The following is a 13643-nucleotide window of genomic DNA, read 5'->3' as shown; positions in this document are numbered from 1 at the left end:
TACTTCATGATTATCCTGCTGCAGTTCATAAACAGCCTTTTCTAGTACAAATTAAATTATTTTTTTTAAAATATTAATATGTCAGAATAATACCCACCGCCATACATTTCTGCTTAGTGCTTTGTTGGCATTCATTGATCTTTATGTTGTTTTTCCATGACTATTAGTAGCTTGAAAATCACTATTCTTTGTACTCCTTAGTTTACAATAAATGAGATCATAACTGAATATTTAATACTTGTTTGGGCTACGGATCTTGTTGAATGTTAAGCTTTGAACCTTATGTTTGTCTTTAGTGTTTCAGGGTGGGGACAGTGGTGTCCAAACTATGGAACAAGTTGTAGGTTCACAACCTGTGCCGTTAGAATCTGAAAATAATACTGACAACATGGAAAATAGTTCCCCTGGTAAGTTTTCTTCCTTTTAAATTGAGCAGAAATTATGTCTAAATTTCTGGGTGGTTTTGTTTTTTTAACAGAAGAAATTTTAGTATCTGGATTATGTTGGAATAGCATTCAATTACATACTTAATTGCTTCTCCTGTATTTAAAGGAAAGCATTTTACCTATTATCAGGGCCATAAAATGAGGGGGAGAACTGTGCATTACTTTGCTGTAGCACATCCTTGTCTCATCACTATATGTTATATATTTATTTATTGCCACAAAGAAAATAATACTGTATTTAAAAAACAAAACAAAAAACAAAAACAGAAGTTTAAGAAAATCATTTTCCCTCAATACTGATTTAACAAGTATTCTCTTGTTTTTAGCATCGGTTTTGGATGACAAAGGTGAGCAAAGTAATGAGGAGGAACAAAAAACTATCAAGCCTATGAGTAAAGAGTTCAGGAAAACCTGGGGTTTTCGAAGAACTACGATCGCTAAGCGAGAAGGTACAGGAGATCTTGACATGGACTCTAGTGAACAGCATCCACAACAGGGCTTAAACCTCAGGCGCAGTGGGCGGCAACCAAAGCGAACAGAAAGAGTGGAAGAATTCCTAACAACAGTAAGGCGTAGAGGGAGGAGGAATGTTCCTACTGCTCTGGAAGATTCAAGTGAAGCGGCATCCTGTCCAGCTACGGATGCTGAAACTGCCTCGGAAGGGAGTGTAGAGAGTGCTCCGGATATAAAACCTGGAACTCGGAGTAGCACTAGGAGTTGTAAGGATCAGAGAGCTTCTAAAAGAAGACGTACAAAAGAGGAGGAGGACGACGACGAAGAGGAGGAAGATGACGATGATGATTCTTCCGGAAGTGATAGTGATGGGTTAACACTGAAGGAACTGCAGAATCGATTAAGGAAGAAACAGGTTGATCAAAAACCTGCACAGCTGACATTAAAAGAAATACAGAACCGTCTGAGGAAGAAAAATACAGAACAGGATTCTTCAGAAACAGCTGATAACCAGACTGAAGAAGTGAAGACTGAACTGCCTGTCAAACAAGAGCCTGAAACTGCGGACAGCCCTGAGGTTGCAAGTCAGGTGGTTGTGTCAGAGGAGCACACTGAAGATCTTCAGGCTGAAGACACAAAACCTGCCCTTGGAGCAAAAGGGGTCACAACTGCAGCACCTGAAGAGCTCCCAAAAAACAAGCCTGAGTCTGAGATTTATGACCCCAATGCTCTCTACTGTATTTGTCGCCAGCCTCATAATAACAGGTGGGGAGAACTTCCAACTAAAACCCCGATGTTTTTTCTGTGATGGAAAACAAACTAGCTGCTGAAGTTTGCTTTCTGAATGTGTCTGAGTTATTAAATTTATTTATTTATTTTTTTTTACAATAAATGTTTAAAAAGGAGGGGATAGGAAGAGAAATTAATACAGTAATGAACAGTGAACTAAAAAAGGCGTATTTGTATCTTGACATGGTATTTAAGATCTGCTACTTCAAGTATCTGTGAGTCTTAATTGTTTTTAATTTCCTAATGTTTTACTGCTCCTTGTGTTTTTCAGGTTTATGATTTGTTGTGATAGATGTGAGGAATGGTTTCATGGTGACTGTGTGGGTATTTCTGAGGCTCGAGGGCGGCTTTTGGAAAGGAATGGTGAGGACTATATTTGTCCAAACTGCACCATTCTGCAGGGACAGGATGAGACTATTTCAGAAACAGAGCAACAGGAAGCTAAAGAAAGGCAAGTAAATGTGGATGGCACAGAATTCACAAGCATAGGAACAGTTGAACAAAAGTCTGCTGAGGACCAAGGAATCAAGGGTAGGATTGAAAAAGCTGCAAATCCCAGTGGGAAGAAAAAACTCAAGATATTTCAACCTGTAAGTATTTTTTTTTAATTTCCTACAACTTATATTGATTATGTTTGAGCAAATTATCTCCTTATGTCTGTAGACCTCCTGGGTTTCTTTATTAAAACTAAAAAAAAATGCAATTTAACAGTCCACTAAATCTTGTAATCTAGCAGAAGTTTATTTGTATTTTTTTCAGTATAGTAACTAGCTAAAACTGAGAGTTTCATTTTGAAATAAGGGGTTTACAGGTTGTATGTATTGTAAGGAAATGTCCTACTACATGCATATTTATTACTTTGGAAATCTTTGCATAACATACTTAGAATTCTGGACTGGTTTATTCGTGCCTTTTTTTTTTTTTTTTTTAATGACACATTCAATGACAGTGACATTTTTTTACATAACACTGACAAATCGCTATGCTGGAATTAGTTCCAGCCATTGTTGCAGCCTCTTGTCCTTCCTCCTCTTCAAAGTTCTGATTTTTGTCCTGATGCTCCTTCAACTTGTTAAAATATAGAGTGGTGAAGCAGTAACATTAACGCCTTGTGAACAGTAACATTAAAATGTTTGTTTCAAATTACTGCCAATTCTGGCATGGAGTGTCAGCAAAGTAAATGTGCTGACCATATAAATCAGGACATTAAATGAGCTAATACATGGATAATTTAAGTTAAATGTATATAAAAAAAAAATCTCAAAAAAGTCAAATCTAGTTTTAAAGGTAACTGCTGTGTACACTTTTGATACCTCAAATTGTTCTGTTGAGTTTGGTCTGCACTTCACTTGCAGTGTTAGTATTAATTTTAAGTCCTGACCCTGAATATCTCCAGGTCCTCTCTGATGTTAACATGTTGACATGTTACTTGAATGTGGTGGGCATCTTTCCTTTAGTAAAAGAAAAACATATAATTATCCTCAATTATTTCATCACCTTTTAAAAGAGAATTACTTGCATTTTAAATGAATCTTTTAGCATTTGGTAGTAAAATTATAGAACAACTCTCCTTGTGTCTGAAGTTGACATTAATTTTGGAGAGAGCTGAACCATGAAGTCTGTGTTTTATTCCATGCTGTCTCACATTTTGGAAAGGATCCCTCTACTGCTTATTTAAGCAAGCACCTCTTAGTCTGTGCATAACCACGTCTTCTGGGCAAAAAGATCATTGGTATTTAGCATGCTGATATGCTGATAGAGCTTAAGCTGGTTGAATGGTCTGATTACTCAGATTATCACTTAAATTCCCTGTCAGGGTGTTCTCTTACACCAGTGTTCAGAGCACTTTAAGAGAAGTCCTTGTTGCTGTCAGTGCAGCATCTACTGCAGCAGTTTTGGTCTGTGGTCAAAGTTTCTAGGATTGTATAACTACAAACATCAACTGTGAAAAGTTTTGTCATCAGCTTGAGTAATTGCCCGTAATTAAAAATGACAGTTTTACTGCCTGAGGTATGAGGTGCTTCCTATGGAATGGGTTTTTTTCCCTTGCATTTCGCAGTTAACATGTATACGTCATTAAAAACATATTCTAAAGCATGATCTTTATTTTTTTGGGGAAATCCACCACAAAAGCACCAGTTTCATCAGATTACAGCACCTAATACAGTCTTACTGACTTTTGATCGAAGAAAAAAATAAAAACCCTATGTGAATAACTTCTTTTTATGGAAATACTGCTGGAAAAGCTGTTACTTTTGGTAATCACAAATTGCAATTCACTGATAGGAAAAAAACCTGTCTAAAGACACAGGTTTGGGGAATTAGCTTCGTTCTATACAACATTTTTATGAATAATCGAAAAGAAGGAACAAGTAAGATTAATGACATAGTGCCTAGACATGATATGTTGTAGCCTAAAGAACTTCCAGTATTTCTTATCTTTGCACTAACACTTAATTTTAACATTGAAGGGGAAATGTTTTGTGTAAAATACTTCAAACTGAGAAGTGAAGAAGAAGAAAACAATGGATTGCATGTGTGAACTTCTTGCTCAACCTATAGGAAATATTAGGCTAGGGCAAAATTGTCTAAGAATGGTTGAGTTCATGCAAGTTGAAGTCTTCTAAAACTGGTGAACCTCTAGAGTGAGAATTATCTAAACACCTGAAGAGCTGCCTGCTTCCTTCTGCATGCTCATGTGGCTAGGGACAGCTGGTGGTGCTGATATGTGAGCAAAATAATTTTTAGAAACCTTGTTCTTGAGAAACCGGTTCTGCACTATTCTGGAGTCCTCTCTCACATGGTGCAGAGGACCAGAAGAAAGCACCTGTGTGCTTATATGCGCTAAAAGTTTAGGAAACTAACCTCCTTTAATTCACTGCCAGCAAGCCATCCATTTTACAGTACAAAGGTGCTCTAAAAACATTTTGTCTTTGTGTGGTAAGACTGAAATCCTTAAACTTGTATGGGTTGTTTAGTAGCTATTTCTGGCATCTCAAGATTGAAAATTGTTTTAAAACTAGCAATGGCTCATGTCAATCACAGCTGTAGTCTGCCCATATGATATCTAAAAGCTGCTTACTGTAGAGATGCAGTTTTTTGTCTTCTATTTGAAGTTTGAACCCGCTCTACTTCCATCTTTAGGTAACTGAAGCTCCTGGTGCATCAAAGTGCATTGGTCCTGGCTGCTATAATGTGGCTCAGCCTGATTCTGTGTACTGCAGCAATGACTGCATTCTCAAACATGCTGCAGCCACTATGAAATTTCTAAGTGCGGGCAAAGATGCAAAACCAAAACTTAAAGAGAAGATCAAACCCAAATCTGAAAAACCTGCTGTGCCAAAATCTCAACCACAGGTAAGCCTGTGCTCTTAATTCTGAGCAGTTTTACGGAAACAGTTATCCTGAAGCACAGGGGCTTGTTTCAGAGACGGAAACAAAATGGCAAAATTCTGCATCCAAATATGTGGGTGGTTTTTTTCATATTTTGAATGTACTTACTTTTTCTGACTATAAAATATTTTCCTTTTTTTATGTCACTTTGTGTCATGTCATTTCAAAAATTTTTTTTAGTTGCTCCTAAATACAGATGGGCTTCTGAAAGGATTCTCTGCATATCAGAAAAAAAAATTTGGTCATAATTTGAAATTATTGTGAACTAATACATTCTTGCATAATATATGTGTTTGGGGAAGCAAAAAGATTGCAACTAAATAAAAAATAACACCCTTTTGTTCTTCAGCTTCCCCTTTTGAAACAGATGTAAAATAGTCAGTTTTTCAAACAAACAAAAAACCCTGATAAATACACTACTTTTGAGAGGATTTCCTTACTATGCTGTCATTATGAAGTTGCAATGTATTATTTGAGCTTTAAAGACTTGGATTAGCAATTACATAATTTCAAGTATTTCTATATTACCTTACTGTAAAATAAACTTATTTACATATGCCTAACTGTATCTGTAAAAATACGATGTTTATAATGAGTATTATTAATTAAGCTTCTTTTAACTATGCAGGCAAGTACTAAGCCTCTCTTGATCCCGAAGAGACAACTTCCTGAGAAAAAGGAGGGGACCGTCAAGAAGACTATTTTGACACCTGTCAAGACTGAGGCAAACACTCAACCTATTGCTAAAGAGCCAGCATCAGAAAACTGCACACCATCCTGGGCAAGCGATCATAATTACAATGCAGTAAAGCCAGAAAAGACTGCTGCCATTTCATCTTCACTGTTGTTCAAATGTATGTATCGCATAGGGATATTCCTGAATAATCATTTACATTTTCTTTGAATACCCATCCATTCTTGGCTCTGCAAGACTAGGGAGTTTAGGGTTTGGGTTTTTTTTTTCCTTAAATGGCACCAAGCTTCCTATCTCCACCTTCAAAGATTCATACATACAGATACACGCAAATGGGAGACGCTTTTAGAAGTTTTATTTGTTTCACATGATAGTTGTAAGATTTAATTAGAGCCTGTGAATCTACCCAGCTGATTTGTGGATGCAAACTTCCTGATTTAAGCTTTAATTTTTTTCCTACAAAGGCAATAACTGTTACTGATTTAGCAAAGGTGAGTATCGATACACTTGTGTTACCTTTAACAAAAAGGTCGCACAGTGTGCGCCTTGTATCAGCAATTGATTGTACTAATCTGAATTGTATTTTTGTAATTTAGATTTGGCACCTGCCTCTCAGGCCTTGCATTTTCATTGCTAGTGCTGAGAAGGAAATCTTCAGTGTGGTATCCAACAATACTTTACACTTCTACAAACGGCTTTTAACTGTCAAGTGTATCAAGTTCTTCTTTCTGCTGCTTTTCTTCCTTACATGGGATAATTTAAGGACCATTCTTTACTTTAAAGTCTGGGGGAGGCAGTGCCTTTTTTTTTTTTCTTTATATATGTTCATACTTCACACATTATCCACACAAAGAAGGACACATCTTAAGTGGATATTAGGCAGAAATATTGCCTTGCATATTTTTGCAGGTTTTGAATAGCATCCTTGTAACTCATATAAAGGTAAGTAAATACTGCTTTGTAGTCTGAACAAACCTTCCTACTAATGACTGTTTTTCATTGACACCAGCTCAGTAGTTTTATAGTGCAGTGATGGAACTTCAATTGAAATTTTACTTTTCACATGTACAATACACATGACCTAGTTTCTAATGTTTTCTCACTTGAAGTGTTGTGAACTCAGAAGTTCAGTTCTCCCAGCTTTTTCCACCACATATAGGCCAGTTTTTCACTTTATTTTCAGAAATGCACCTAGTTATTAAACACGTTATATATAAAGTTACTGATATATAAATCTATAACAATATAGATTTAATTGGGGGATTAAATTTTTTGAATAGTATAATTTTTAAATGTTGAGCACAAACTACCTTAAATTGCTCAGTTTATTGTAGTGCATATTAGACATACTAAGCATTTTATTTGTGTTTTTCCATGTGATAATTATCAGTTAAGCTTAAGCATTCCCTGTATATTCTACTGAGACTTCTAGATCTATAGCCTTAGTATATGTTTATTCTTGTTATATTGATTAAGGTCCTTTGCCCTTTATAGTGAACGTTTAAAACAGTTAATTTTTATAAACCTTCATTTTAAACCTCTTTTAGTGTAGCTTTTAATCAGAAAATCCTAGCATGTTAAACCTAAAAGTTAAAAGCCCCAGATGAAATTATGAGTCCTTACTTGGCATGTCAAACTTTTATCCCATTTTTTAATCTCAGTGTAGCTCTATATACATGTCTTAACTATACCCTTAAACTCTCATAATTAACATAGCTTGTTTTTTTTCTAAGAGACCAAAATACAGCTTTAGAGGAGTGATTTTTGTTTTAGGCACATGTAACTGCTTTTTAAATAGTACATCACTGGAGGTCAAGCAGACTATCAATTACTGTAGAAAATTAGATTCCTTTAATTGAAGTAGTTGGTGAGAAATGTCTGTGTAACTGGACTATAGTAATGAATATGAAACAGCCTAGTTTGTGTGATGAAGAATTCTCATATGAAATGAGAGGAAGAACTTCAGATTGCTGTTATTAAGGTAAGTTCTACTAATCTGTGGGGGCTCCGTGCTGTTACTAAATTATGAGGTAAATGGCTTGTTTATTTGTGAAAAAATGTAGTCCTGCTTTTGGCTGGATGATTTTGATCTGTAATCTTTCGCAGAAGCTGCTATTGCATCTTCTTTAGAGTGTTCTACAAAACTTTATTTAGATTTTTTTATATCCAAAATACAGACACGTGGCATTGTGAAAATTGGTGAGTCTTCTGACTTCAGAGATCTAAGTTAGAGCTGTAAATCTGAACTAGTCTGCAGAGAAGAAACACCTTGAACAGACAAAATGCAATCTGGTTTAGATACTCACTTCAGAATGAGGTGATAGCTCTTTAGTAATGCCCATTTCTGATCATGGATCATAAGAGGCATTTAAGGCGATTAGTTCAGATTTCCAAGTGTCATGTATGTGGGCTAAAGTTCTGCTTGAGGGAGTTAAGAACAGGATCCTTCCATATTTAATATTTGTAAAATACCACCTGTGTTCTACACTGCTTACCACCATGTCCTGCAAATCCTTGTTTATGTGGCTAAGTGCACACGAGGCCCTTTAGGAATTAAGGGCAGAGGCATAAAGTTAATGACCCTACCCGAAGAAGTTTCGTACACTAAAACCTGAAGCCTGGTTATTGGTTTACACTAACACCTTGATGTTCCCAATGGAAAAGATCCTATTTATTGCTTTTAATGGTTTAATTATTAAGAGTGGACATATCTTGAGCATATGTTGATAAGTGACTACTAAGCAAAAATACTATAGCCAGTATTTGAACCTCATAGTTCAAATTAAGCATACATTGTATTCTATCTTTCCAAGATGTGGCTTCAAATTTGATTAGGAAAAGTGGTACTCATTTAGTCTGCAATGCTCAAATTCAGTATAGAATTTCAAAAGTTACCCTTTCAGGTATGGATTGTTGAGGTTTAGGAACTGATAGTGTTGGGTGTTCAGAGATTCAAGGTGTGACGTAAGGCTTGAATTTGTCATACTGAGGCAGTGTTAATCCTCAGTACTTAGGCCCCTGGCTAAGGAGTTGTAAATTTGGTAACAAATCAAAATAGACTGACTCATTAATCCAAAAGTATCTCTTAGCTGTGTGAGGGGAACACAAAACGACTCGTAAAGCATTTCCATTCCATATGAATCCAAAATATTGAAATCTTACCCTTCAAAATACTTGACCTTAGAAATAAGGAACCAGAAAGACAGTTCATATCAAGTGCTTTTTTGACTCTAGTGAGAGCCTTTATGACTTTTTAATACGAATTAATATCATGCATTGCATTTTTAAGTATTAAAATAGAAATAAATCTTCCATGAAGAAACAATATATGTTTTTAGTGTCAGTGCCACCCCAGAGAGCTTCTGCCTCTCTTCTGCTTTGTAAATTCACTCGATACATTTTCACCAGAGATTTTTTTTACAGTAATTTGTAATTAGCTAACTATCTGAAAATAGTGCAGAGCAGATTTGATACAACCAGATACTGAATGAAAATGCCACTAATGAACAGCAAGTCTCATTAGTGGTGACTAGTAAGTACCCAAAGTAGGATACTCAGATAAATATGTCATTCTTTTCTTAAAAAAAGAAAAAAAAACCACAAAACATTGTTGTGCCTGTAGAGTTAGCATGATTGCTTGCCATTTCACAGGAAAACCAGTTGCATTGCTTCACTATCAGTTTGAAAAAAACTGCTGTATCAAAGAAAACCTCTTTATCTGGGTGAAGGAACACTTCAGACCTCTTTTTCTCCCCTTGTAAAAATCCCAGCTGTGGTTGGACTGCCTGCTGGGACCAAGGCTTATCAGCAGTGTCAGCATATATGTGTCTGAAGAACTTCAGTACAGGTTTTCTGACTGCTAGAAGAATGACAGGTGTGGAGTGGGTTTTGTTATTTTCCTCCTCCTTCTCCCTATTTTTGCAAATTTTAATTGCCAAGTAGAAGTCAGGAGCAAATAAGAAGATAAGCCCAAAGGGGGGGAAGAAGATGAAAGTTTGCAGTATTCAGGTGTTTAAGCCTGCAAGACACAGGGACATGGAGTATACTTAAAGATCACGAATACTTGCATTTATTAATGCAACTAAATGCAGATAGTGAAGAGGCTTTGTAGGATAGAAAAAACACACTACATAGACTTCTTGCTACTGTTTTGGCGGTAGAACTTCATGAGTTAAAAGCAAGTTTGTGCTGATACAGAATCAACACACTTTTATTTGCTTAGCTGTAGATAGCTATAAGAGTTTGTAGCCTTTCATGATAATACCAACTATGGTGGTAGCATTTCACAGAAATTGCTACTGAGGGGGACTTCAAAGGGGAAGGGTTTATCCTAAGGGGATGAGAACTCGAGCTGTGACCTGCGGCCGCTTCCTGCTGCCACCCTGCGGCGAGGAAGGCACCGGGCTTGTCGCGCGCCAGCCTTGGCTTTACACTTACTTTTGATACCGCCTTTCCTTTTCTCTTCATGTTTTTTCCCTCGCAGCTCAACTTTTCTACATTCAAGACCTGTTCACAAAGCGAAGAGCGTTTGCTTGTATGTTAATGTCATTACAGGGCTGCTCCGTTCCTACACACCCCTAACAACATTTGGAAACTTTGTTGAGGGAGCGTATGGTTTATAGCCTAGTCATTTGTGTAGTTCTGTGATTTCACACAGAAGATACATAGATATAGCTATATAATGTATAGAGCATGGATGCAATAGAGTACCAAGGCAGGGAAAAACAGGCAATATACCACTCTCGTGCAGGAGAAAAATAAATCATACTCAAGACTGAGTGAGTTATGGCTTAGGATGTAGATGAGAGTAGGAATGAGAGTGGAAGTTTAAAGCTGTAAATACTCTTGTGAAAAGATAAAGCCTTCTCTGCACACAAACCAGCACCTAGTTAGTGCTTCTCCTCAAGCAAGATTATTACAAGCTTAAGTTGTGACTCTTAGATTGCGTACAATGTGTACGCATGGATATGCTGGTTCAGCTTAGATATAAAGCTCAGCTTTACTACTAGAAAAATAGTTAACCTGGGGAATTGTTTAACTCTTGAATGTACTTCTCTGCAAAGATCGATCGTAGCTGAACCTGATACCTGTAATTTAGCTTCCCAGCAGGATAATCTAGTCAGTGCGGAGTTCCATACTGTTGTAACTAAAGCCTGAAATAGTTCCTTGAAAGTGATGGTATTTTTGCTTTATGCTGTAGTCTGCAAAGTGGACCTATACTAAAGGCATTAACCATTGGATAGTACCTGGGGAATACAAGAAACTATATATTTTTCGCCTTCATCTATGGCAAATTATTGCTGTATATTTAGGTCTAGACTTAACCCTTTGTAATCAGGAGTTTTCAAAAAGGCTGCTGAGGACCAAATGATGGTCAGAATACCTAAGACGATCCGCCAGAGCTCCTGAAAAATCCGTGCTGGAGACCTGCCTGTGGGAAGAACACAGCGCAGGAGCGTGTGGCTAGTGCAGCTCCAGTGCTGGCGAGGACAGCAGGGCTGGCACAGGAGCTGCCGGGTCACCCGGAGCCTGGCTGTGCACTGAGACCCGTAGTGGCTGCTGGAGCCCACGTCCCCTGGGACCCAGCCCGTTAAAAGGAGCAGTGGGATCCCTGGGGAGCGATTCTCGCCTGCCTGGGAACTGCTGGAGCTCCCCCTCTCTGCTCTACAGGTATGTGACACGTGTCCTGTGGCTCTCGGCCACGTGAAGATACTTGCCGTGTGTCTTGGGTTAGGAAAGCTGGTCCCCGCTCGTAGCACGTTTCATGTGTTGCCCTCAAGCACCTAGCACCCGTGTGGCGCTTGGACGACAAAAAGCCGGTGCCCTTATCCTGGTGGGGATTTTCCTGGAGTTTGAGGAGCCGTTCGGAGGGGAAGGGATTGGGGGAGAGAAATCTGGTACAACTTCGGAATGCGATATCACTTTTAGGGTGGTTGTTTCTTGTCATCAAAACTGAAATTGATGAAAGTTTGATTAAAAAAAAAAAAGACTCACCACCCTCTATTTGCTGTTTTGCTTTCTTTTACTAATATTACTGTAGTTCTTTGAACTTCCTCACTTGCCTGTATAGCCAGTGAAAAAGGTCATTCTCTGCTAGTCCCCACATAAAAGGGTTTTTATTGAGGCGAACTCTTGCCCTTGGGAGTCAAGTTTTGCTGCTGATCTTGGTGCTGACAGGTTGCTGTGGCCGATCTGTGCTGACCTGGGAAGCTGAAGATGGCCTGTCCCTGCATGGAGCGATGATACCAATCCCGAAGTGCTTCTGAAAAATAAGGAGCCTGTTTTGTTACGGTGGACACTGCCACTGTTTCCCTCAGGAGGGGAACAGTCGCTGAAGACGTAGTCACCTAATGCAGATAAGAGAAATCACTATAGGGTCATGTAGTTGAAAACAGGAAAAGCTTTGCGGGTGTGCGCGCTACAGGGTGTGTGAGCATCGCCGCGGTGGTGGCTTGACAAATCGCCCCTGCAGGAAAGGCCGTTGTCTCGGGGTTTCTTAAATCAATTAACTTTAAAGCCAGATTTACTTTCTCTGTGTGCCTGGTGACGGCTTGGCACACGGAATGCACCTTAAATACGAGCTGCTTATTGTAGTGCAGATTAGAATGGGTTGAAGCTGTTCGAAGGGAGCAGTAGGGCAGGAGGCACACCTCAAACACTAGTGTTTAATAATAAAATTTGATCTGGACTTGAAAGCAGAAACTGACCCGGACCTCCAAGCTGTTGCATAGACAATTAACAGTAAGAACTAACATTGAAACCTCTCCAAAATGAGTTCGGCGTTCTTAAATGATTTAGGACTAATGCTGAGTTATCTTTGTGAGAAATGGCAAAAAGGCCGGCAAAAACAGGCTTGAGGAAAGCAGCAACCGCCTGCCCCGGAGTGGAAGCGGTTCCGAGCTCCACCTCACGCTCCCAGCCGCGGGCACTGCGTGCTCGGTGCCACCAGAGGGTGCTCGGTGGCACCTGACGCGCTTGGCGCTCGGACAAGTTTCTGAGGCCCCGAGATGTCAGGCTGGCGTCCCAGCACGGTGGCTGTGCAAGGGCGACTCTTGAGGAGCTGCTCTGAAGTGGTAAGTAACTGCCCATTGCGGAGCGCTTTGTACCTGGCGTCTGCAGCACCGGCTCACCCGTGGTTTTGGTTATCTTTTTGCGTCAAGGATGCATTGAACGGGTTCACTTTTACAGAACCTGGCCAAAAGTTCTCCGGCGGCCTCCGCATTGGGGTGGGAGGGTTAGTTTAAGTGTTAATTATTCCTATCGCTGATCATCGTGCAGAAAGTGGTCGATCCGGAGCTGCGTCGTGCAAGTCCGTATGGGACCTCCTGAGGTTGAGCGGCACGGGAAGCTGTTACAAAAACAGCCCGTTTGCGTTTAGCCAAGGCCTCCTGCCCATCCTTTGCTTAAACAGTTTTGCAAAGAGAACTGTTGGTAAACTCTCACTATAGGTGAACACAGTGCGGTATTTCTTCAAGCAAAACGATGGTCCTTTTAAACTGTGGTACATGTGGAAATGGGCTGCCCTCACCTTCTGTAACGCTCAGGCTGGAGAGCTGCAGCACGCTGAAGCGGCGCACGGAGAAGCTGGTGCACAGCTACCTGCGTCCAAGCAAGAAGGAGCAGCAGGACCCCACGGAACTGCGCAGCACGGGATCCAGCCCGCGCTGCGCCGCACGCAAAGTGCTGGTGATCTCTTGCGATTTCAAACTAATCGCTGCCGCCGTCGGTCCCTTCACACCTCTGCATTCATATCGGGGCCTGCAGGGCTTCAGGGCAGTGCTCTCTTCAAAGAACACGACTGCTGAGCTCTGACAAGCCCTCAGGCAGGCTTTTGGAGGATACTTTCTAACCCTTATCTTTACTCTTCT

General features: G+C 39.5%; 1 protein-coding gene across 2 annotated transcripts in view; it reads left to right on the top strand.

The window, feature by feature from the left end:
* Positions 1-13643, top strand: part of DIDO1 (death inducer-obliterator 1) — a 46975-nt gene that overhangs the window by 12484 nt on the left and 20848 nt on the right. For both annotated transcript variants that reach the window (XM_088529232.1, XM_088529241.1), the window contains 5 exons: positions 297-407; positions 773-1664; positions 1960-2278; positions 4833-5045; positions 5710-5935. In XM_088529232.1, coding sequence (XP_088385358.1) covers positions 297-407; positions 773-1664; positions 1960-2278; positions 4833-5045; positions 5710-5935 — 1761 coding nt within the window. The remainder of the gene's footprint in view (positions 1-296; positions 408-772; positions 1665-1959; positions 2279-4832; positions 5046-5709; positions 5936-13643) is intronic.

This window comes from Tinamus guttatus, unplaced genomic scaffold (assembly GCF_059628265.1).
Source record: "Tinamus guttatus ecotype Peru unplaced genomic scaffold, ASM5962826v1 Tinamus_guttatus_pri_ptg000027l, whole genome shotgun sequence".
NCBI lineage: Eukaryota > Metazoa > Chordata > Aves > Tinamiformes > Tinamidae > Tinamus > Tinamus guttatus.
Note: the sequence above shows the minus strand (reverse complement) of the source record. Positions and strands in the feature narration are given on the sequence as shown.